Genomic DNA, 17843 nt, shown 5'->3' with positions numbered 1-17843 from the left:
CAAAAACATTCAGTCAGCACACATTTCTCCAAAGAAGACATATAGACGGCCAGTAGGCACATGAAAAGATGCCCAACATCGCTAATTATTAGAGAAATGCAAATCAAAACTACAATGAGGTATCACCTCACACTGCTCAGAATGGCCATCATCAAAAAGTCTACAAGCAATAAATGCTGGAGAGGGTGTGGAGAAAAGGGAACCCTCCTGCACTGTTGGTGGGAATGTAAATTGGTGCAGCCACTCTGGAAAAGTATGGAGGTTCCTTCAAAAACTAAAAATAGAGTTGCCATATGACCCAGCAATCCCATTCTTGGGCATATATCTGGAGCAAACTCTAATAAGAAAAGATACATGCACCCCAATGTTCACAGCAGCACTATTTACAATAGCCAAAACATGGAAGCAACCTAAACGTCCATCAACGGAGGAATGGATAAAGATGTGGTACATATATACAATGGAATACCACTCAGTCATATAAAAGAATGAAATAATGGCATTTGCAGCAACATGGATGGACCTAGAGATTATCATACTAAGTGAAGTAAGTCAGAAAGAGAAAGACAAGCACCATATGATATCACTTGCATGTGGAATCTAAAATATGACACAAATGAACTTATTTACAAAGCAGAAACAGACTCACAGACATAGAAATCAAACTTACGGTTACCAAAGGGGATGGGGGTGGGAAGGGATAAATTAGGAGTTTGGGATTAGCAGATACAAACTACTACTACGTATAAATTAGATAAACAACAAGGTCCTACTGTATAGCACAGTAGGATAGAAAATATTCAATATCCTGTAATAAACCAAAATAAAAAGAATATGAAAAAATATACATTTATAACTGAATCACTGCTGTACACCAGAAACTAACACAGCATTGTAAATCAACTATACTTCAATAAAAAATTTTAAAAAAAATCAGCACAACTTTCTTAGAGAGTCCTCCTTAAGTAAAAACCCCTTAGGAGTTGAGAAATGACTACTTCCGAAGTGAAACACATTTAACAGACTTAAAGTTATAGTGTGTCATATCAAGGTAACATTTAAGTATTTTTTAAGATCATTTACAATAAAATTATTTTATTGACCTCCAGTAGTTCTTCCAGATGTCACCTCTAAAATAACATCATTTTTGTCATATTTCTCCTTTGGCACTAGACTCTGGAGAAGCTGAAAAAGAAAAAAAAAAATCAGTATTAGTGTGTATATTTTCCATGGTATACTGCTATTCCTTGAACTTAGATAAAAGACCCAACTTTATTTTTAGTATTACTAAAAGGTCTTTCAAATCAAACTGAAAGTATCTATGTGTCATGATTCTCCCTACTGACAATTTTTGAAATAGTCCATCTCTGCTAGAAATGATATAGCCTGCAGGAGAGAATATTAGACTAAGACTCAGAAACGTCCTACATCTGCTTTTGACTAGCTGTTTAAATCAGTGAAAAAAATAACTGATCCCTCCACCTCATCCTCCTCAACCCCTCAAAAAGTCCCTCTAGAGATTATCATACTAAGTGAAGCAAGCCAGACAGAGAAAGACCAATATCATATGATATTGCTTATATGTGGAATCTAAAAAAAAAGATAAAAATGAACTTACTTACAAAACAGAAATAGACTCACAGACGTAGAAAACAAACTTATGGTTACCAAAGGGAAATGGGGTTTGGGATTAACATACATCCACTACCATATATAAAATATATAACCAACAAGGACCTACTGTATAGCACAGGGAATTATACTGAATATTTTTTAACAACCTATAAGGAAAAAGAATCTGACAAAGAAGATATATATATACCTGAATCACTGTGCTGTACACCTGAAACTAACACAACATTGTAAATCAACTATACTTCAAGGAAAAAAAAAGTCTCTCTACTGGATTCCCAGGGTAGGGAAGACTGAAGGTAGGAGGATGGCAAATATGACAAAGGGGAACATAGTACATAGCACTGTATTTTCATTTTCTTTTAGACAAACCATCCATTGAGCTAGAAGGGACTAAAGACTTGTATTAACCCACTGTCTCTATGCCCTTGGATTCATTCCATTCTACCCTGAATGCAGATTTTCAATCCTTAATTAACCCAGTTACCATGTACCACTCCCTCTTTCTAAGACTTAAAACCCCCTGACTCTTCCCCATGTTGAAGTAAATTTCTTCACTAGCATGTGTTCCCTTGTCTGGTAACTTAATAGATTCAGCTTTGGAATACTTTTGTCTGGCGGGGGGCGGGGTGGGGGGGGCAGGGGGGAGGTGGTTTCATTCCTTGCCAACACAATCTCTTCAATCTCATTCTGTAGTAAATGACAGCAGTAAACCCAACATTATCAATCATCATAAGAGAAGACTTAATCAACTGGTGTTTGGAAAATACTTTGAGCAGCAAAACATAGTCTAGCAAGAATAGTATTCCTTTACATTAACATTACTGAGATGAGTTTACCTCTTAAAACATACCTCACTGTATAACATGTTGATTTTCTGAAGAATGGTTTGCCTCTCTTCCAAAGCAAGTTCTTGTAACTGCTTTTCATCTTGTTTATTTAGACCTACAAACCATCGACAGAAATAATGGTAAAAATGTTTAAATACTTAAGAAATTCTTAAATAGCTACCTAATCTCTACCTACTAGGTTTTATTTCAGTTGTGAAGGCAAGGGATTATACAAAATAACAGAATAGTTACAGAATGTAAAGTAAGTATTTGCTAAGTGTGTCCAAAAAACTCAGTGTGAAAACAAGTATGATCTTGCCCCAAGGAGCTGGTGATTTGAATGTCTGTAAGTAATTATAGAAATCAGTGATTAATCAAACAGGTTTAAAAAGGGACTGGCTAATTAAATGTAAACCCGAATAAGCTAAGTTTCAGGGTAAACTGGGGTGACCATTTCTTGTCTAAAGGTGGCAGCCATTACCCAGCACACCGTGAGTAATGTAGCATGGCTAGAACCTTTTTTTTTTTTTTCAAGAGATGTCAGAAATAAGACCTCTTAAAATTTTGAAACCTCTTGAAATGTTCATACTTAGTAAACATTTTTTAAAAACACCACATGGGTCAAAAAAACCACACATCTTTGCAAATCTCTGCTTTATGGAAAGAACGGTCGTTTTCACATCATTTCAAAGCAGAAAGTTAAATCATGGAGCTTTAACAACACAAGCTATCAATGAGATAGTGGCCAAGTAGGGTGGATCCCATAACCTTTGACTCCATTGCTTTAGATGCCCAGAGACTCCATTTGTCACTGGTGATGTGTGCTAGATGAGGTAGAAATTTTTGATTCTTAAAAATAAAGAAGAAAATAGAAATGAAGACTCATAAAGGAGAGAAGGCTCTTTAAAATTCTTTTCTAGTCATGGAAGTCATTGGGGTCTGGCGGGATTCTATGCCTCATTCCTGCTTTCAACAGTTCACACTTACTCTGTGCTAAATACTCTGCCAGTTGCTGGGGACACAAGGATGAATAAAACATGGTTCAGGGCTAAAGTGGCTCAGTCTGGTGGGAAAGGTGGACACATTCACTTGATTACAATATGTGGTATGGGCAGCGCCATCGAGGCCTAAAGGGTGGTCTAACCCAGACTTCAACCCTTAAGGAAGGTTCCTAGATAAGGTGCCATCTGAACTCAATTCTAATTATGGATCACCTGTTTCAGAATTGTAATATCGCTACTGGCCTCGCCTTGTGCACGTAAGTCTCGGGTCAAAGGAACCAGAAAAACCTGCTGATTTGCAATCATATAAAATTATTTTTGTGGCTTTTTATTATTTACTGAACTGTAAGATCCAATCTAGTTCAATTTCACTGTATCAACAGATTCAAGAGTCTATTATACCTTATGTTTGGTGCTGCAGGAAATAAAGATGAATAAGACACAGGCCCTGTACTTGAGGAACAGGAACAGGGACTGAAGTTAAGACAATTACATAACGGATCAGAATAGAAAACAGAGAAAGGCAATCATACTTGTTTTACAGAGGGGAGTGAAGCCAAAGGACGATATTCAAGCCATACTTTGTAAGCAGACTGAACTTTAAGAAGGTGAAATTGGTGGGTTAACAACATGAGCAAAGACATACACATGGGATGGTCTGAGTATATTCAGGGAATGGCAAATTGTCTGTTTTGGTTGGAAGGGAGAATATGCAAAGGGAATTAATACACTACACAGAGAGGTGGGGGTCACTCAACAAAGACTATTAAATGCCAAGCCAAGCAATCTATATTTATAGGCAATGGGAGTTACTGGAAATTCAGAGCAGGAGAGAAATATGATTAAGGTTGTACTTAGGCTGGGAAAGCTTGGAGGTGAGACTACAAGTTAGGAATTTATTGTAATCATCTAGGACTGAGATATAATGAAAATATAAACTAGTGGAAAGAATAGAAGAGGACTCAAGCAAGATATATTACAGAGGTAGACCCTATTGGACTTTGAATCATTGTGCAGTGGATAAGAGCAGAGGCTGTGGAGTCTCCTTGACTGGGTTCAAATTCCTGCTCCTCTCCTGACTGGCTAAGTGACCTTTGGCATTTTAACCTCTCAGTTTCTTCATCTATAAAGTGAGAATATTAATAATAATTCCTACCTCATAAGGTCATTGTGAACATTTCAAATGAGATAATATTTGCAAAATACTTACCTTAGTGCCTGGCACATACTAAGACTTAGTAAATGTAGCTATTATCACTATTATTATAAAATAGCAGAATTGTAGAAGAAACTTTAGAAGCAATCTACTAATACTTTAATCCAATCTACTAATATTACACATGATACAAACGTGGCTGAAAGAGGTTATGTCAATTTAATTTGGAAAGCATTTAGTAAGCTCCTATTATGTGCAAGCAACTTGCCCAAACTAATTAATTACAAATTTGAGTGGCATTATGTGAAAGAGTAAAAAATAATCCTCATTAAAAGAGGTGAGAGGGAATTCCCTGGCGGTCCAGTGGTTAGAACTCTGCACTTCCACTGAAGGGGGCACATGTTCAATCTCTGGTCAGGGAACTAAGATCCCGCATGCCTCACGGCCAAAAAAGAAGTGAGAGACTCACAGACCACTAACAGAAGGCAGAAAAAGGTAAGGCTTTGGACATCCAGGACTTTACAGGTATACCTGTGACTGGCCTCGATGCTGCTTAACATCTCTAAGGCCTAATGAAACAGGATGGAGCACAGAAGAAAGTTTATAAATTAAACTAAAAGCCAATAGCAAGGGACTTTCCTGGTGGTCCAGTGGTTAAGACTCTGTGCTCCCAATGCAGGGGGCCTGAGTTCCATCACTGGTCACGAAACTAGATCCCACATGCTGCAACTGAAGATGCGGTGTGCTGCAAGTAAGACCCGGCGCAGCCAAATAAATAAATAAATAAATATTAAAAATAAAATACAATAAAAGCCAATAGCAAAATTTGGATTGGGACTTCCCTGGTGGCGCAGTGGATAGGACTCCATGCTGCCAATGCAGGGGGCCTGGGTTCGATCCCTGGTCAGGGAACTAGATCACACATGCATGCCGCAACTAAGAATTTGCATGCTGCAACTGAGACTCAGTGCAACCAAATAAATAAATAAATAAATAAAAAAGAGGGCTCATGTCCTTTAAAACAAAAAAAATTTGGATAAATGTTGAATCCCAGGTTAGTCCATTATACTTTTCTCTCAACTTCTGTATATTTTGGAAATTTTTCATAAAAGAAAAAATGTTAAGGCAATAAAATATTAAGAGATACTAAAATTAAAAATTAACACCTCTCACATTATATACAAAAATAACTCAGATAGATCAATGACCTAAATATAAGGACTACAAATATAAAACCCTTGGAAGAAAACATAGATGTGAACCTTTGTGACCTTGGATTATGCAATAATTTCTTAGATATGTCACCAAAACACAAACAAGAGAAAAAAAAGATAAACTGAACATCATCAAAATTAAAAACTGTGGTGCTTCAAGGGACAACCCACAGAATGGGAGAAAATTTTTGCAAATAATATATCTGATAAGGAACTTGTATCCGTAATATAAAGAACTCTTACAACTCAATAATAAAAAAGACAACTCAATTAAAAAATGGGCAAAGGATCTAAACAGTCATTTATCCAAAGGTGATATACAATAGCCAATAGGCACATAAAAAGACACTCAACACCATTAATCAGGGAAATGCAAGTCAAAACCACAGTAAGATACCACTTCACACACACTAGGAAGGCTAGAATCAAAAGGGCGGATCACAAGGGTTGGAGAGGATGTAGAAACACCAGAACGCTCATACACTGAGGATGGAATGTAAAATGGTTCAGCCACTTTGGAAAACCAGTCTGGCAGTTCCTCAGAAGGTTAAACATGGAGTTACCACACAACTTAGCAATATATGTCCACACAAAAACTTGTACACAAATGTTCATAACAGCATTGTTCATAATAACCAAAAAAGTGGAAAAACTCAATAACCAACAACTGATGAATGGATAAATAAAATGTGGTATATCTATACAATGGGACATAATTCAGCAATAAAAAGAAATGAAGTACAGAAACATGCTACAACATAAATGAACCTTAAACATATGCTAAGTGAAAGAAGCCAGTCACATAGGGTAACATATTGTATGACTCCATTTATATAAAATGCCTGAAATAAGTAACTGTATAGAGACAGAAAGATTAGTGGTTGTCTAGGGCTGGCAGGGATGGGGGGCGGGGATTGGGATGAGATGGCTAAAGGGTGCAGGGTTTCTTTTTGGGGTAATGAAATAATACCCATACCATATAAGCCCTTTGACGGGGTAGGAATTGTATTTGTGTGTCCCTGGTATGTAGCACATAGGACAGTGCCCAATAAAGATCTATTAATAAATTAAAGCTTCTGAAAAGGTCAATATTTAGTCTCCCAGACCCTAAGCGCTTCTTGGCAAGCACCACAAGGACCTCGGTCTCTTAGTAGTTGCTCTTTAGTAGCTGAAATACTTCAAACACCCAGAGTACAGAGTCCTGTCCTTTCCAAGTGCAGGGCTAACTACATGCAGCCTTTTTAAAAGACTGTGTTCAATATACCTTTAACTTAGAAAATCAATCCTGTACTTGTACACACACATCTTTTACCTACTTTTACACATTGATTCTAATTCTTCAATGGCTTGTTCAGCCTCCTGAATTTCTTTGTAAATGACTGCAAGCGGTGCCAGCTCAGCATGCCGTTGATTCAAGGACCTCCGGTCCCCTTCACTCACAGAGATATGCTGCAAACAATGATCAAGTGTTTGGTACTCCTTATTCAGGTCCTCCATATATTTCTGTAGTGCTTTATGCTTCCAGATCATCCTGGTATCTTGATGGCAATATCTCCTGGACCAATTCTCCCTTAACAGACAATGGAGAATGTGATTCTTGTTTCCTCTAAAAACCCACAGCCTTGTGTCAAGAGGTATCTGTGTAAGTTGATGAGAATGGAGATGGACATGGCACTGGTGGTGACCATTAAGACACGGATGTCTAAAAAGCCAAACAAACAGGTGACGATTCATTTCAGCATCTGAAACAAAATAAACACAATCTGAGAAATATCACCTCCACAGATATAAAAGCTGGAAGGAGCCTCAAGAAATCTTGCTCAATTCACTGCCTCAGCCAGCTCCAAACACAGTCCCTAAATTCAATAACCCACAAAAAGAAAACTAATCTTCAAATCTGTGAATATAACAAAATAAATGAAGGTAGTGCTGTTTTCTACCCACTCAACATATATAATTAACTAAGGCAAATGAGTAGGAGTGTAACTAATAAATGTATCAATAGAAGGGGTTAAATCAGCTATTTTCTAGAAAGTACCCAGAATCTAAAATTGAGTGTGTGAATAAGCTCTTGACAAGTATGAAATAATCATGCAAACTTTAGGTGGTTCACATATTAATAGATTTTTAAAGTTTGAAGGAAACACTACTTCCTTGTCTAATTCTTAGGTATCCAGATGCCCAAGAAAGTCAAGTAACTTAATCATGATTATTCATTCTGCCGGATAGAGGCAGAGCTGAGGTGAATGCAGCTTGCCTGTTCAGACTTCAGTGCTTTTCATTCCCAACTATGCAATCACTCTTCGAAGGTGCTTCCCTTTTAGCTGAGATCCTAAAGGACGGAAAATTTACATATTAACAGACTAAGAAAGTAGAAAGTTTGGAAAAAAAAAAGACAATGATGATAATTATATTAAATGAAAAAAGCAGAATCAAAACAATATAATCTCAATTAGGTTTTCAAATTTTTCTACAGTATATGGAATACATGGGTTTATGGGGACATAACCACATCATAAGTTGAGGAAGAGCTTTATTTTGAAAAAAGAAAACTAAAAACATACCAAAATGTTAATAAGATGATCTCTAGTTGTGGGATTATCGATTCCTTTTGCTTCCTTTTTTTTTTCTACTTCTTCGTGTTTTCCAAGTTTCCTATACATTTAGCACATACTACTTTTACAATCAGGAAAAAAAATTACTTTAAAAAATTACATGTTAGGTGAAATTAGTTATGTACAATAATTATCTGTTCTTCCTCTAACAGAGATAATCAAAGAGCTAACAAACGTACACAATGGTTTTACTGAGTAAGAAAGAGAAGATAAAGTGTTCTAAGAAAAACACTTTGCCCTTAAAATCCTAAGGTTCAAAGTTGAAATAAGGGTCAAAATTGATCAGAATCAACCTTTATTGTCTCCAGTGTTCCTACTACGTTAGGTGTATTCATATATTAGCTTATTTGATCATTACAAGTCGGCTAACTTGGATATTGTTATCTCCTAGGAAATAAAATATTCAGAATAGTCTCTAAAATATTCACAGTTTGCAGGGTTGTACTAAGGAAATTTAACATACTGAATCACATTGAGAAAAGGACTGCGGGAAGCATGCACCAAGGCGCAGTAGCCACAAATGTTACAGTCCTCCAGCAGGAGTTTCTGCGTGTCTTCACATTGAGACAAGCTGGGACCTGGGACCCTTTGCTGCAGTGCTGCAATGCTTGCACCTGGACAAATGCTTCCTTAAGCAACAAAATACAAAGAAACGATAAGGGGCTAAAAATAACTGTGCATGCGCAGTTGGGGCAAATTCTGGACAACTAGATAAAAGGAGACCAAAAAGCCCATCTGCCACCTCTGAAGAGCTGGCAGCAAAAGCAGGGGGTGGGGAGCAAAAGCAGGGTACTGCGCATGCCCCCTGCACACAACACAGCCAAGGGGATGGGCAAACCACTTAAGCCGCCCCTCTGCTGGATCCCTGGACACACCCCTACCCTCACCCTATGTAAGGAACCTGCTCACTCCCCTCTGCTGCAGCAGGGGTCACAATATAGCCTTGCCTAAATTTCTTGTCTGGCCTCTGATCAATATCTATTGATTAAAGAGGCCAGGAACCCTAGTCTGTAACCACATCTAGTCACAGAAAGTGTGTCCATTTGAAAAAGGACATTAAAAAAATGGCAAAAAGATTTTTGTTAAAACACTCCTAGCTAAATTTCCATTTTAGAAATAGTGGAAAAAGTAACTCTCAAGGTCATGAACCTCAATGTTAAGTAAATCCCAAGACGTTTACCTTCTAGGTTTATCTATACCTGAGACTAACAAGCCTTCTCCATCACCCCCCACAGTAACAGGATTAAAATGATACTCTAGGGGCTTTCCTGGTGGCGCAGTCATTTAAGAGTCCGCCTGCCAAGGCAGGGGACATGGGTTCAAGCCCTGGTCCGGGAAGATCCCACATGCCGCGGAGCAACTAAGCCCGTGCGCCACAACTGCTGAGCCTGCGCTCTAGGGCCCGTGAGCCACAACTACTGAGCCCTCATGCCACAGCTACTGAAGCCTGCGCGCCTAGAGCCCGTGATCTGCAACGAGAGAAGCCGCCGCAATGAGAAGCCCGCGCACCGCAACGAAGAGTAGCCCCCGCTCGCTGCAACTAGAGAAAGCCCGCGCGAAGCAACGAAGACCCAACGCAGCCAAAAATAAATAAAAATTAAAAATAAAATGATACTCTAGGAACAACTCTCAGCCTTGGCAAGTCAGAAGTGACACTAACCCGGCACGAGAGCATCACGTGTAAGCCACACTAACTCGGTATATGGAATGATCCCATAGGGAGACACCATGGGAAAAAAAAAAAAAAAAAAAAAAAGCTGGAGAAGGAAAATAGACTTTTAAGACCAGAAAAGAGAAGTGAACTGTGAGCACATTAAAAAAAAAAAAAAGACAGAAAGGACGTTAGGTTTCCTTACGGAGGTCAGAACCTTCTGAGGTCCACTACGTTTCAGCCCGACAGGCACCGGATCACCTTCACTGCCGGGTTCGCCCCTTCCGGCTTAGCGCTTGATCCCGCCTCCTCCTCCGTCTCGACTCTTCTCCAGAAGAGTAGTCCTTGCGTGTGCCTAACAATAAGCTAACAGAGGAAACAAAAGAGAAAAATGGAAAAGCGAGAAAAATTCCTACGAGAGAGATGACCAGGGGACTTACTCATCCGGAGTCTGAGCCCAGGGTGTAGGTTGCGATGGAAAGGGGAGGGGAGGTGCAGGGGCATTGGTGCCGCAGTGTTCAATGAACCACAACTCCCAAGAGCTCCCACCCGGGAATCTTGGGAGTTGTAGTTTATCTCGGACGGACGCCCAGCCTCCAACCCCCTAGGCCAAAGGTGGAGCTTTGGTTTTCACAGTTTCAGGCAAGCCCAGAAGGGAGATTCTCTACAGTTCTGATTAAGAGATCAAGATATACAAGAATTTTCTTGTATATAGAGCCACTAGAGCAGAGATTCCTGATTTTTTAAAATGAGGATCCCTTTTCATCATTCAAAAATTTGCAGGATTCTGCATGTTAATACTTGTACTTTCAGCTTCCAATGCCTGAGAAAATACCTAATGACTAATTGAGACTATAAAGTTGTATTTTTTAAAATCATAAGTAGGATCCAAAATATGAGAGACTATATATAGCCACAACTTATTGAATTTATAGCTGTTGTATACATAAACACAATTTTGGGGCTCAATTTAAGTTTGTAGCTTGTAAACCATCAATTAAGTAAAGCATTAAAAAAACCTAAATAATAAACAATTCCAGGAAAATGCAAATATATTGCCTTACTTTGAATATTCAAGTAGGATACACATTTACATTGGTGATCACATTTACAAGTCATTTGACCTCTGTGCCCTAGAATTTCTTCCTGAAAAGCATAGGCAACAAGAATTCCACATTACCAACTTCACAAGATATTTTCTTAGTTTATGACCACATATATAAAAAGGAGAATTAGGCATAAATATAAATATCTTACATGTATTGCCTATTTCAAGGTATCTACTTCTACCAACTACATATTAGATACTACTCTAAATGGCTTAAGCCTATTAATTAATTTAATCTTTACAACAACCCTAAAATACCCATTTTGCAGAAGAGAGAACTAAGGCACAGACAGTTTAAGTAACTTGTCCAAGGTAAAAGAACTAGTAAGTGATAGAGATTTTCTTCTTTCAATGAAGAAAATCTGTCTTAATGATCTATGGCTCCTAAGCTCCGATACTGCCTCCCTCCTCCAGAAAAAAGAAAAGAAAACATTCAGTCATTCATGCAGTAAATATTGAGCACCAGTTATGTGTTAATCACTATTCTAGACATGAGACTTCAGCAATGAACAGAAAAGACAAAAATCTCTGCTCTCACGAATACCAAAGTACCCACATAAATCATTCTCCTAAATTATCCAACAAAATCCTTTAATTCTTTATTTTGATGTATGTATGCAGATATATAACTTAAGTAGTATATATAAAACTTCCTTCTTAAAAAATAAGCTTTAGTGCCATGGACTAATCCCTCCCAAATTCAATATGTTGAAGCTAACCTCCAATATGACCCCACTGGAAATAGGGCCTTTAAGGTGATTAAGGTTAAATGAGGTCATATAGAGGGAACCCTAATCTGATAGGACTAGTGCCCTTACAGGAAGAGACCAGAGAGCTTGTGTAGTCTCTTCCTGCCCCCCTCTTTCCCTCAACGAGCGAAAAGAGGTCAGGGGGTGAGCGCACAGCAAGATAGCAGCCACCTACAAGCCAAGAGAAGAGGCCTCAGAATGAAACCTACCTTGCCAGCACCTCGATCTTGAATTTTCCAGCCTCCAAAACTGTGAGAAATAAATTTCTGTTGTTTAAGCCACTCAGTATGGTACTTTGTTATGGCAGCCCAAGCAGACATTTACAAATGTAAACATTTATTGAGATATACATGAAACGTTATACACTTTATGAATGTTATTTCTAAATTTAAAGAAAATCCCTAAAGACTATAAATATTGCTTCCTCCTCCATGTTTTTTTAAAGAAAGTAATGTGGTTATAATTATATTTATTAATATGCAAAGATGTCCACAATATATTATTAAGTGAAAGAGAATGTTTTAAAAACTCATCAAACTATTTCACTTAAAAAACGTATGTGGGACTTCCCTGGTGGCGCAGTGGTTAAGAATCCGCCTGCCAATGCAGGGGACACGGGTTGGAGCCCTGGTCTGGGAAGACTGCACAGAGCAGCTAAGCCCACAAGACACATCTACTGAGCCCTCGTGCCACAACTACTGAAGCCCACGTGCCTAGAGCCCGTGCTCCGCAACAAGAGAAGCCATTGCAATGAGAAGCCCATGCATGGCAAGGAAGAGTAGCCCCTGCACCCTACAACTAGAGAAAGCCTGCGTGCAACAACAAAGACCCAATGCAGCCAAAAATAAATAATTAATTAATTGATTTTAAAAAAAGTATGTGATGCATATTTAAAAGTCTGGTAGAGGGAATTCCCTGGTGGTCCAGTGCTTAGGACTTGGTGCTTTCACTGCTGTGGCCTGGGTTCAATCCCTGGTCGGGGAACTAAGATCCTACGAGCTGTGCAGTGCAGCCAAAAAAAAAAAAAAAGAAAAAAAAAGAAAAATCTGGTGGAATTATAGGTAATCTCTATTTTCCTTTTCATAATACTATGAATTTCTTGAAATTTTGTGATGGGTATTGTAAACAAGAAAGCTATAAAAGAAAAAAGACATTCTTTCATGTTTGATTGAAAAGCCTTATGGAAGTTATTATTCTCGAATTGTTCTATGAAGTTAAACAACTTCTATTTGCAAGAAGTCTGATATATTACAGGATAAAAGTTTCCAGAAATAGTAATAAAAGAGGTTGATTCAGTGGGGGAAAAAGAATTAGCATTTTGATTAAATTAGAAACAAGCACTACCATGTCTGAAATATTTCTCACAATAAAGTCAACTATGAATACTTTCTTTGTTGAATGAATTTGTAATGGGCACTGACGATTTGGTATCTCTTTGTCAGAAACTAAATGACCTGTGTCTCCCTCCTCCAACTTGGAGCATGCTAACACAACAAAATACGTGGGGTCATTTTTCATCTCCATTTAGAGCAAATCAGTCCCAAACCCAAAGGTGTAGGGAATGGGGATTTTCACTTAACTTCCTCTCAGAGACCTCCGGATTCTTTTAAAGATTCTGAGGACACTCGCGTCTAGAGTACTAACAAGAGGTCGATTTGTGTCCTTCAGCAGAGATTTCACATCAGTAAACTGTCTGCTTAGGGCTTACCCCGAGAGAAGCAGAGCACCAGACTTTCCTCAGCCCTGGACATTCTTTGGGGAGCTAGACAAGGGTGAGTGTAGAGATTGTTCCAGGCTAAGTTGAAACTTTGGTCCTATCTGGGAAATTTTCAGTGGCACTGAAAGCAACATAAAATCTCAGCACACAGCCATAAAACATTATGTTTTTTAGCACACTGTGAAGATGCACCTGGCTTTCTGATTCCCGGGAGTTTGGCTCTTGACCACATGTTGAGACATTTCACAATGGGAAGACTGGCAATGGCTTGGGATTTTAATCAGATATATTTTACTATAGAAAAAGTGAAAGCAGGTAGCAATTTAATACAAAATTCAAGTTCTCAATATGGTGGAAAAGTGGAAAAACAGAGTTTATTCTATTTGAATTCTTATAAACTATTTTTCCCGAGAGAAGTGAAATACAAAGAATGAAAAAAGAGCATTTCTGTTTTCACATGTTCGTACTGGTTCTCAAATTTTTCGGAGCTTGAAAAAAATAAAGCTAACAAACGCCACCTGCTGGCATTATTGAAACTAGATCGCAAGTTATTTTGAGTCAAGAGATGTTCAAGGGGTCTTGAAATGTCAACTTACGATGTATTTCTTTTACTCTAATAATAATAATAATAAAAGGGTAGATCCTGGAAACTCATCTTTTACCCCATAAACTGGTATTAGCCTAGGTTGAGGTCAGCTTTGTTAACAAGATCATTTAGTGTTGTCTCCTACAACTTCTTGGTAATTTCATCTCTTCCATTTTTCATCCTAAATTTCAGGCTAAATATTTTTCTTAAATTATTTCCTTCAGTTTTGAATTATACATTTTCAAATTTTCATTTCAATGAGTTTAGTTTTTCCATCATTTTCTACTAACAGTAGTCTTCAAATACCCTTTATAAGCATTTAAGTACTTTCCAACTTAGATCCAAATCTTCCCTTGAGGAATACAATGTAATCCATACTCTCTGTGTGTGTAGATATATATCTTTTTATTTTTTCCCTTTTTATTATGAAAAATTTCAAACATGTTCAAAAATAGAACAGTAAAATGACCCCTGTGCACTCATCATGAATTCTCAACATTATCAACTCACTGTTTCACTTTCCCTCCTCCCTCCCCCTTCTCATCCTCACTGGATTAATTTGAAGCAAATACAAGACATCGTAACTCTTCGTCTGTAAATATTTTTGTATATATCTCCAGAAGATAAAGACTTTTAAAATATATGATCACCCCTAAAAATTAAAAATAGCTTCTTAATATTATCAAATATCTAGTCAGTATTTAAATTTCCCTGATTGTGCCAGATTTTTTGTATTTTTTTTTTTTCGGGGGGGGGAGGCAGTTTGCTTGTTCATATCAAGATTCAAATAAGGTCCATACATTGCAATTTGTTGCTATATATAATACTTGGTTTGTTTTAATCTACAGGTTCCCCCCTCTTTTTACTTTTTTTTACTTGCAATGTATTTGCTGAAGAGACCAGATCCTTTGCCTTGAGGAGTTTCACGCAGTCTAGATTTTTCTAGACTTGTGTTGTGGTGTTTATCGTGTTCCTTTGTTTCCTGTATTTCCTATAAACTGGTCTGGAAGCTTGAACAAAGTCATATTTACTTTTTTTTTTTTTCAAAACTAAGTCATAGATGGGTTAGATACTTACAAAGGAAGATGCGAAATATTTAGTTGTGTCTTTTTAAAATACTAGAAGCTCTTGATTGCCTAGATCCATTATTCCATTAGAAGTTGCAAAATGGTGATATTTTATCATTCTGACTTCATTTATTTATTTATTTGGTTGTGCCGGGACTTAGTCGCGGCTCGCAGGCTCCTTAGTTGCGGCATGCGTGTGGGATCTGGTTCCCTCACCGAAGATCAAACCTGGGCTCCCTGCATTGGGAGCATGGAGTCTTAACCACTGCGCCACGAGGGAAGTCCTCTGACTTCATTTATTATTTGGAATCTCTATAAAGAGAAACTTTTCCTCATCAACTATTTGTTTCCCTTGCTTTGAAATTTTTAAAAGAAAAAATTAAAACTTTGCCAAAGTGGAGAGGTGATCAAATTCAAAATTTTGCTTTCTGAACAATTTCCAGGATTTCCAAACTCTATTTCAATCTTATCTCTTTTTTTTACTTTAGTAGTACTGCAATTCTCTGCAATTCTCAAATCCCAAAAGCTCTGAAAAACCTTGTTTTCAATGCAAATATTAAAAATCTCTGAAAACTGAAGGGTTTTTGGTAACTTATTCGATGGCCAAATCTGCCCTAACCCAAACCCAGTTTGGCAGGCATACCAACTGAGACAGAAGTGAGGCTATTTATAGCTGTATTTATCCTACTTGGAATAAATATTCATATTTTTTACTGAAGAAATATTTATTCATGGGGGGAGGGATAAACTAGGAATTTAGGATTAACATGTACACACTACTGTATATAAAATAGATAACCAACAAGGACCTACTGTATAGCACAGGAAACTATATTCAATATTTTCTAATAACCTACAAGGGAAAAGAATCTGAAAAAGAATATATATATGTCTGAATCACTTTGCTGTACACCTGAAACTAACACAACATTGTAAATCAACTATACTTCAATAAAAAATAAAATTTAATTTAATTAAAAAAAGAAATATTTGTTTGTTAGATTACAGGATGCTGCTCCAGATCCTGCTGAAAGTGTTATAATATACGGTATATGCATTTCCTTTCTAAATCCAAAGTATCCTGAAGTTTGAAAACATCTGGCCCAAGTATTTCAGGTAAAGAACTGTGAACTGTAACAATAATATTGTAGTTAACATTCACTGAGTACTTATTCTTTACCAGGTAGTGCTCTAAATTTTTAACATTTAATTAACTCACTCAGTCTTCCCAACAACCCTACGAATTGCTGAGGCACAGCATGGCTAGGTGACTTGCTCAAGATTGTGCCCAACAGACAGATGAAGAGTAGCCTAAGGGATTTGAACCAAAAAGGCTGGGTGGCACTGTGACCTTGATTCTGCTGCCCGTATTCTCTCGTTAACTTGCACATCATTCTCCCAGCTCTCCAGGATCTGACTCCAGTCTAGCTAGCCTCTTTTCTTCTCTCGTGATATCCTCCAAGAACTTCACGTTTCAGCTCAACCAGATAACTCCTTATTTCCCCCAAAACACATCTTCAAACTTGTCTTTTTTGTTCATATTGCTAAAAGATATTTTTTAAAGGTAAGATTATGACTTTTGTATAAATATGAAATGTACAACTGTCAATTTTTTAAATTAATTAATTATTAATTAATGAGGGATGTTATAATTTGTTCAACAAAATCTAAAGAGAAAACATAAATACACCATAAGGAATGCTGAAATGAATTTGTTTAAAAGATGAAAAACTGGTCAGTACACGCAAGACATAACCACTTGCACCTCAGTTATACAAATTTGCATTTCTAGGGAAAAGAATCATGTGCAGGGCTTCCCTGGTGGCGCAGTGGTTAAGAATCCGCCTGCCAATGCAGGGGACAAGGGTTTGAGCCCTGTTCCGGGAAGATCCCACATGCCGAGGAGCAACTAAACCCGAGTGCCACAACTACTGAGCCTGCGCTCTAAAGCCTGCGAGCCACAACTCCTGAAGCCCACACGCCTAGAGCCCGTGCTAGGCAACGAGAGAAGCCACCGCAATGAGAAGCCCGCGCACCGCAACGAAGAGTAGCCCCCGCTCGCCGCAACTACAGAAAGCCTGCCCCGCAGCCACGAAGACCCAACGCAGCCAAAAATAAATAAATTAATTAATTAATTAAAAAAAAACGGCAATCTCAGTAAAAGAATCATGTGCATTGTTAGCAGTTTTCTACAACATAAAAGAGTTGTAAAATAGCTCAAAGACAATGAAAAACAGTTAATTCAACAGGAGGTCTTATAATCTCTTTGCCTATTTCAGCGTCTCCCAAATTTTCTTGACAATACTAATTCCTCTGCCTGGAGTGCAATTCATTGAAATTATCTTCATCAAACCAGTATTTACTGAATATCTACTATGTGCCAAGCACTCTGCTAAGTGGTAGGGATTCAGTGGTGAGGAAAACAGACCCCATTCCAGCTGTCATTGTCTTTGATAGATCAGCTCATCCACCTATCATAGTCCTTCATTTAAGCTCTCATGTAATCTCAATTACAAT

The 17843-nt window shown here is 37.8% G+C and overlaps 1 protein-coding gene across 7 annotated transcripts in view; it reads right to left on the bottom strand.

Annotated features, from left to right (window-relative positions):
* Positions 1–17843, bottom strand: part of MTRF1 (mitochondrial translation release factor 1) — a 58095-nt gene that overhangs the window by 33951 nt on the left and 6301 nt on the right. For 4 of the 7 annotated variants that reach the window (XM_059902719.1, XM_059902717.1, XM_059902722.1 and 1 more), the window contains exons 2-7: positions 10305–10465; positions 8398–8488; positions 8091–8165; positions 7150–7575; positions 2486–2577; positions 1104–1185 (exon numbers count right to left, since the gene is read on the bottom strand). In XM_059902719.1, the coding sequence (XP_059758702.1) occupies positions 1104–1185; positions 2486–2577; positions 7150–7567 (592 nt within the window). In that variant the 5' untranslated portion in view covers positions 7568–7575; positions 8091–8165; positions 8398–8488; positions 10305–10465. Of the gene's footprint in view, positions 1–1103; positions 1186–2485; positions 2578–7149; positions 7576–8090; positions 8166–8397; positions 8507–10304; positions 10466–17843 lie in introns of those variants that run through there. The other 3 variants (XM_059902720.1, XM_059902721.1, XM_059902723.1) reach the window with 3 other exon arrangements.

This window comes from Balaenoptera ricei, chromosome 18 (assembly GCF_028023285.1).
Source record: "Balaenoptera ricei isolate mBalRic1 chromosome 18, mBalRic1.hap2, whole genome shotgun sequence".
Classification (NCBI taxonomy): Eukaryota; Metazoa; Chordata; class Mammalia; order Artiodactyla; family Balaenopteridae; genus Balaenoptera; species Balaenoptera ricei.
The sequence above is the reverse complement of the archived record's forward strand: the minus strand, read 5'-3'. Positions and strand labels throughout refer to the sequence as shown.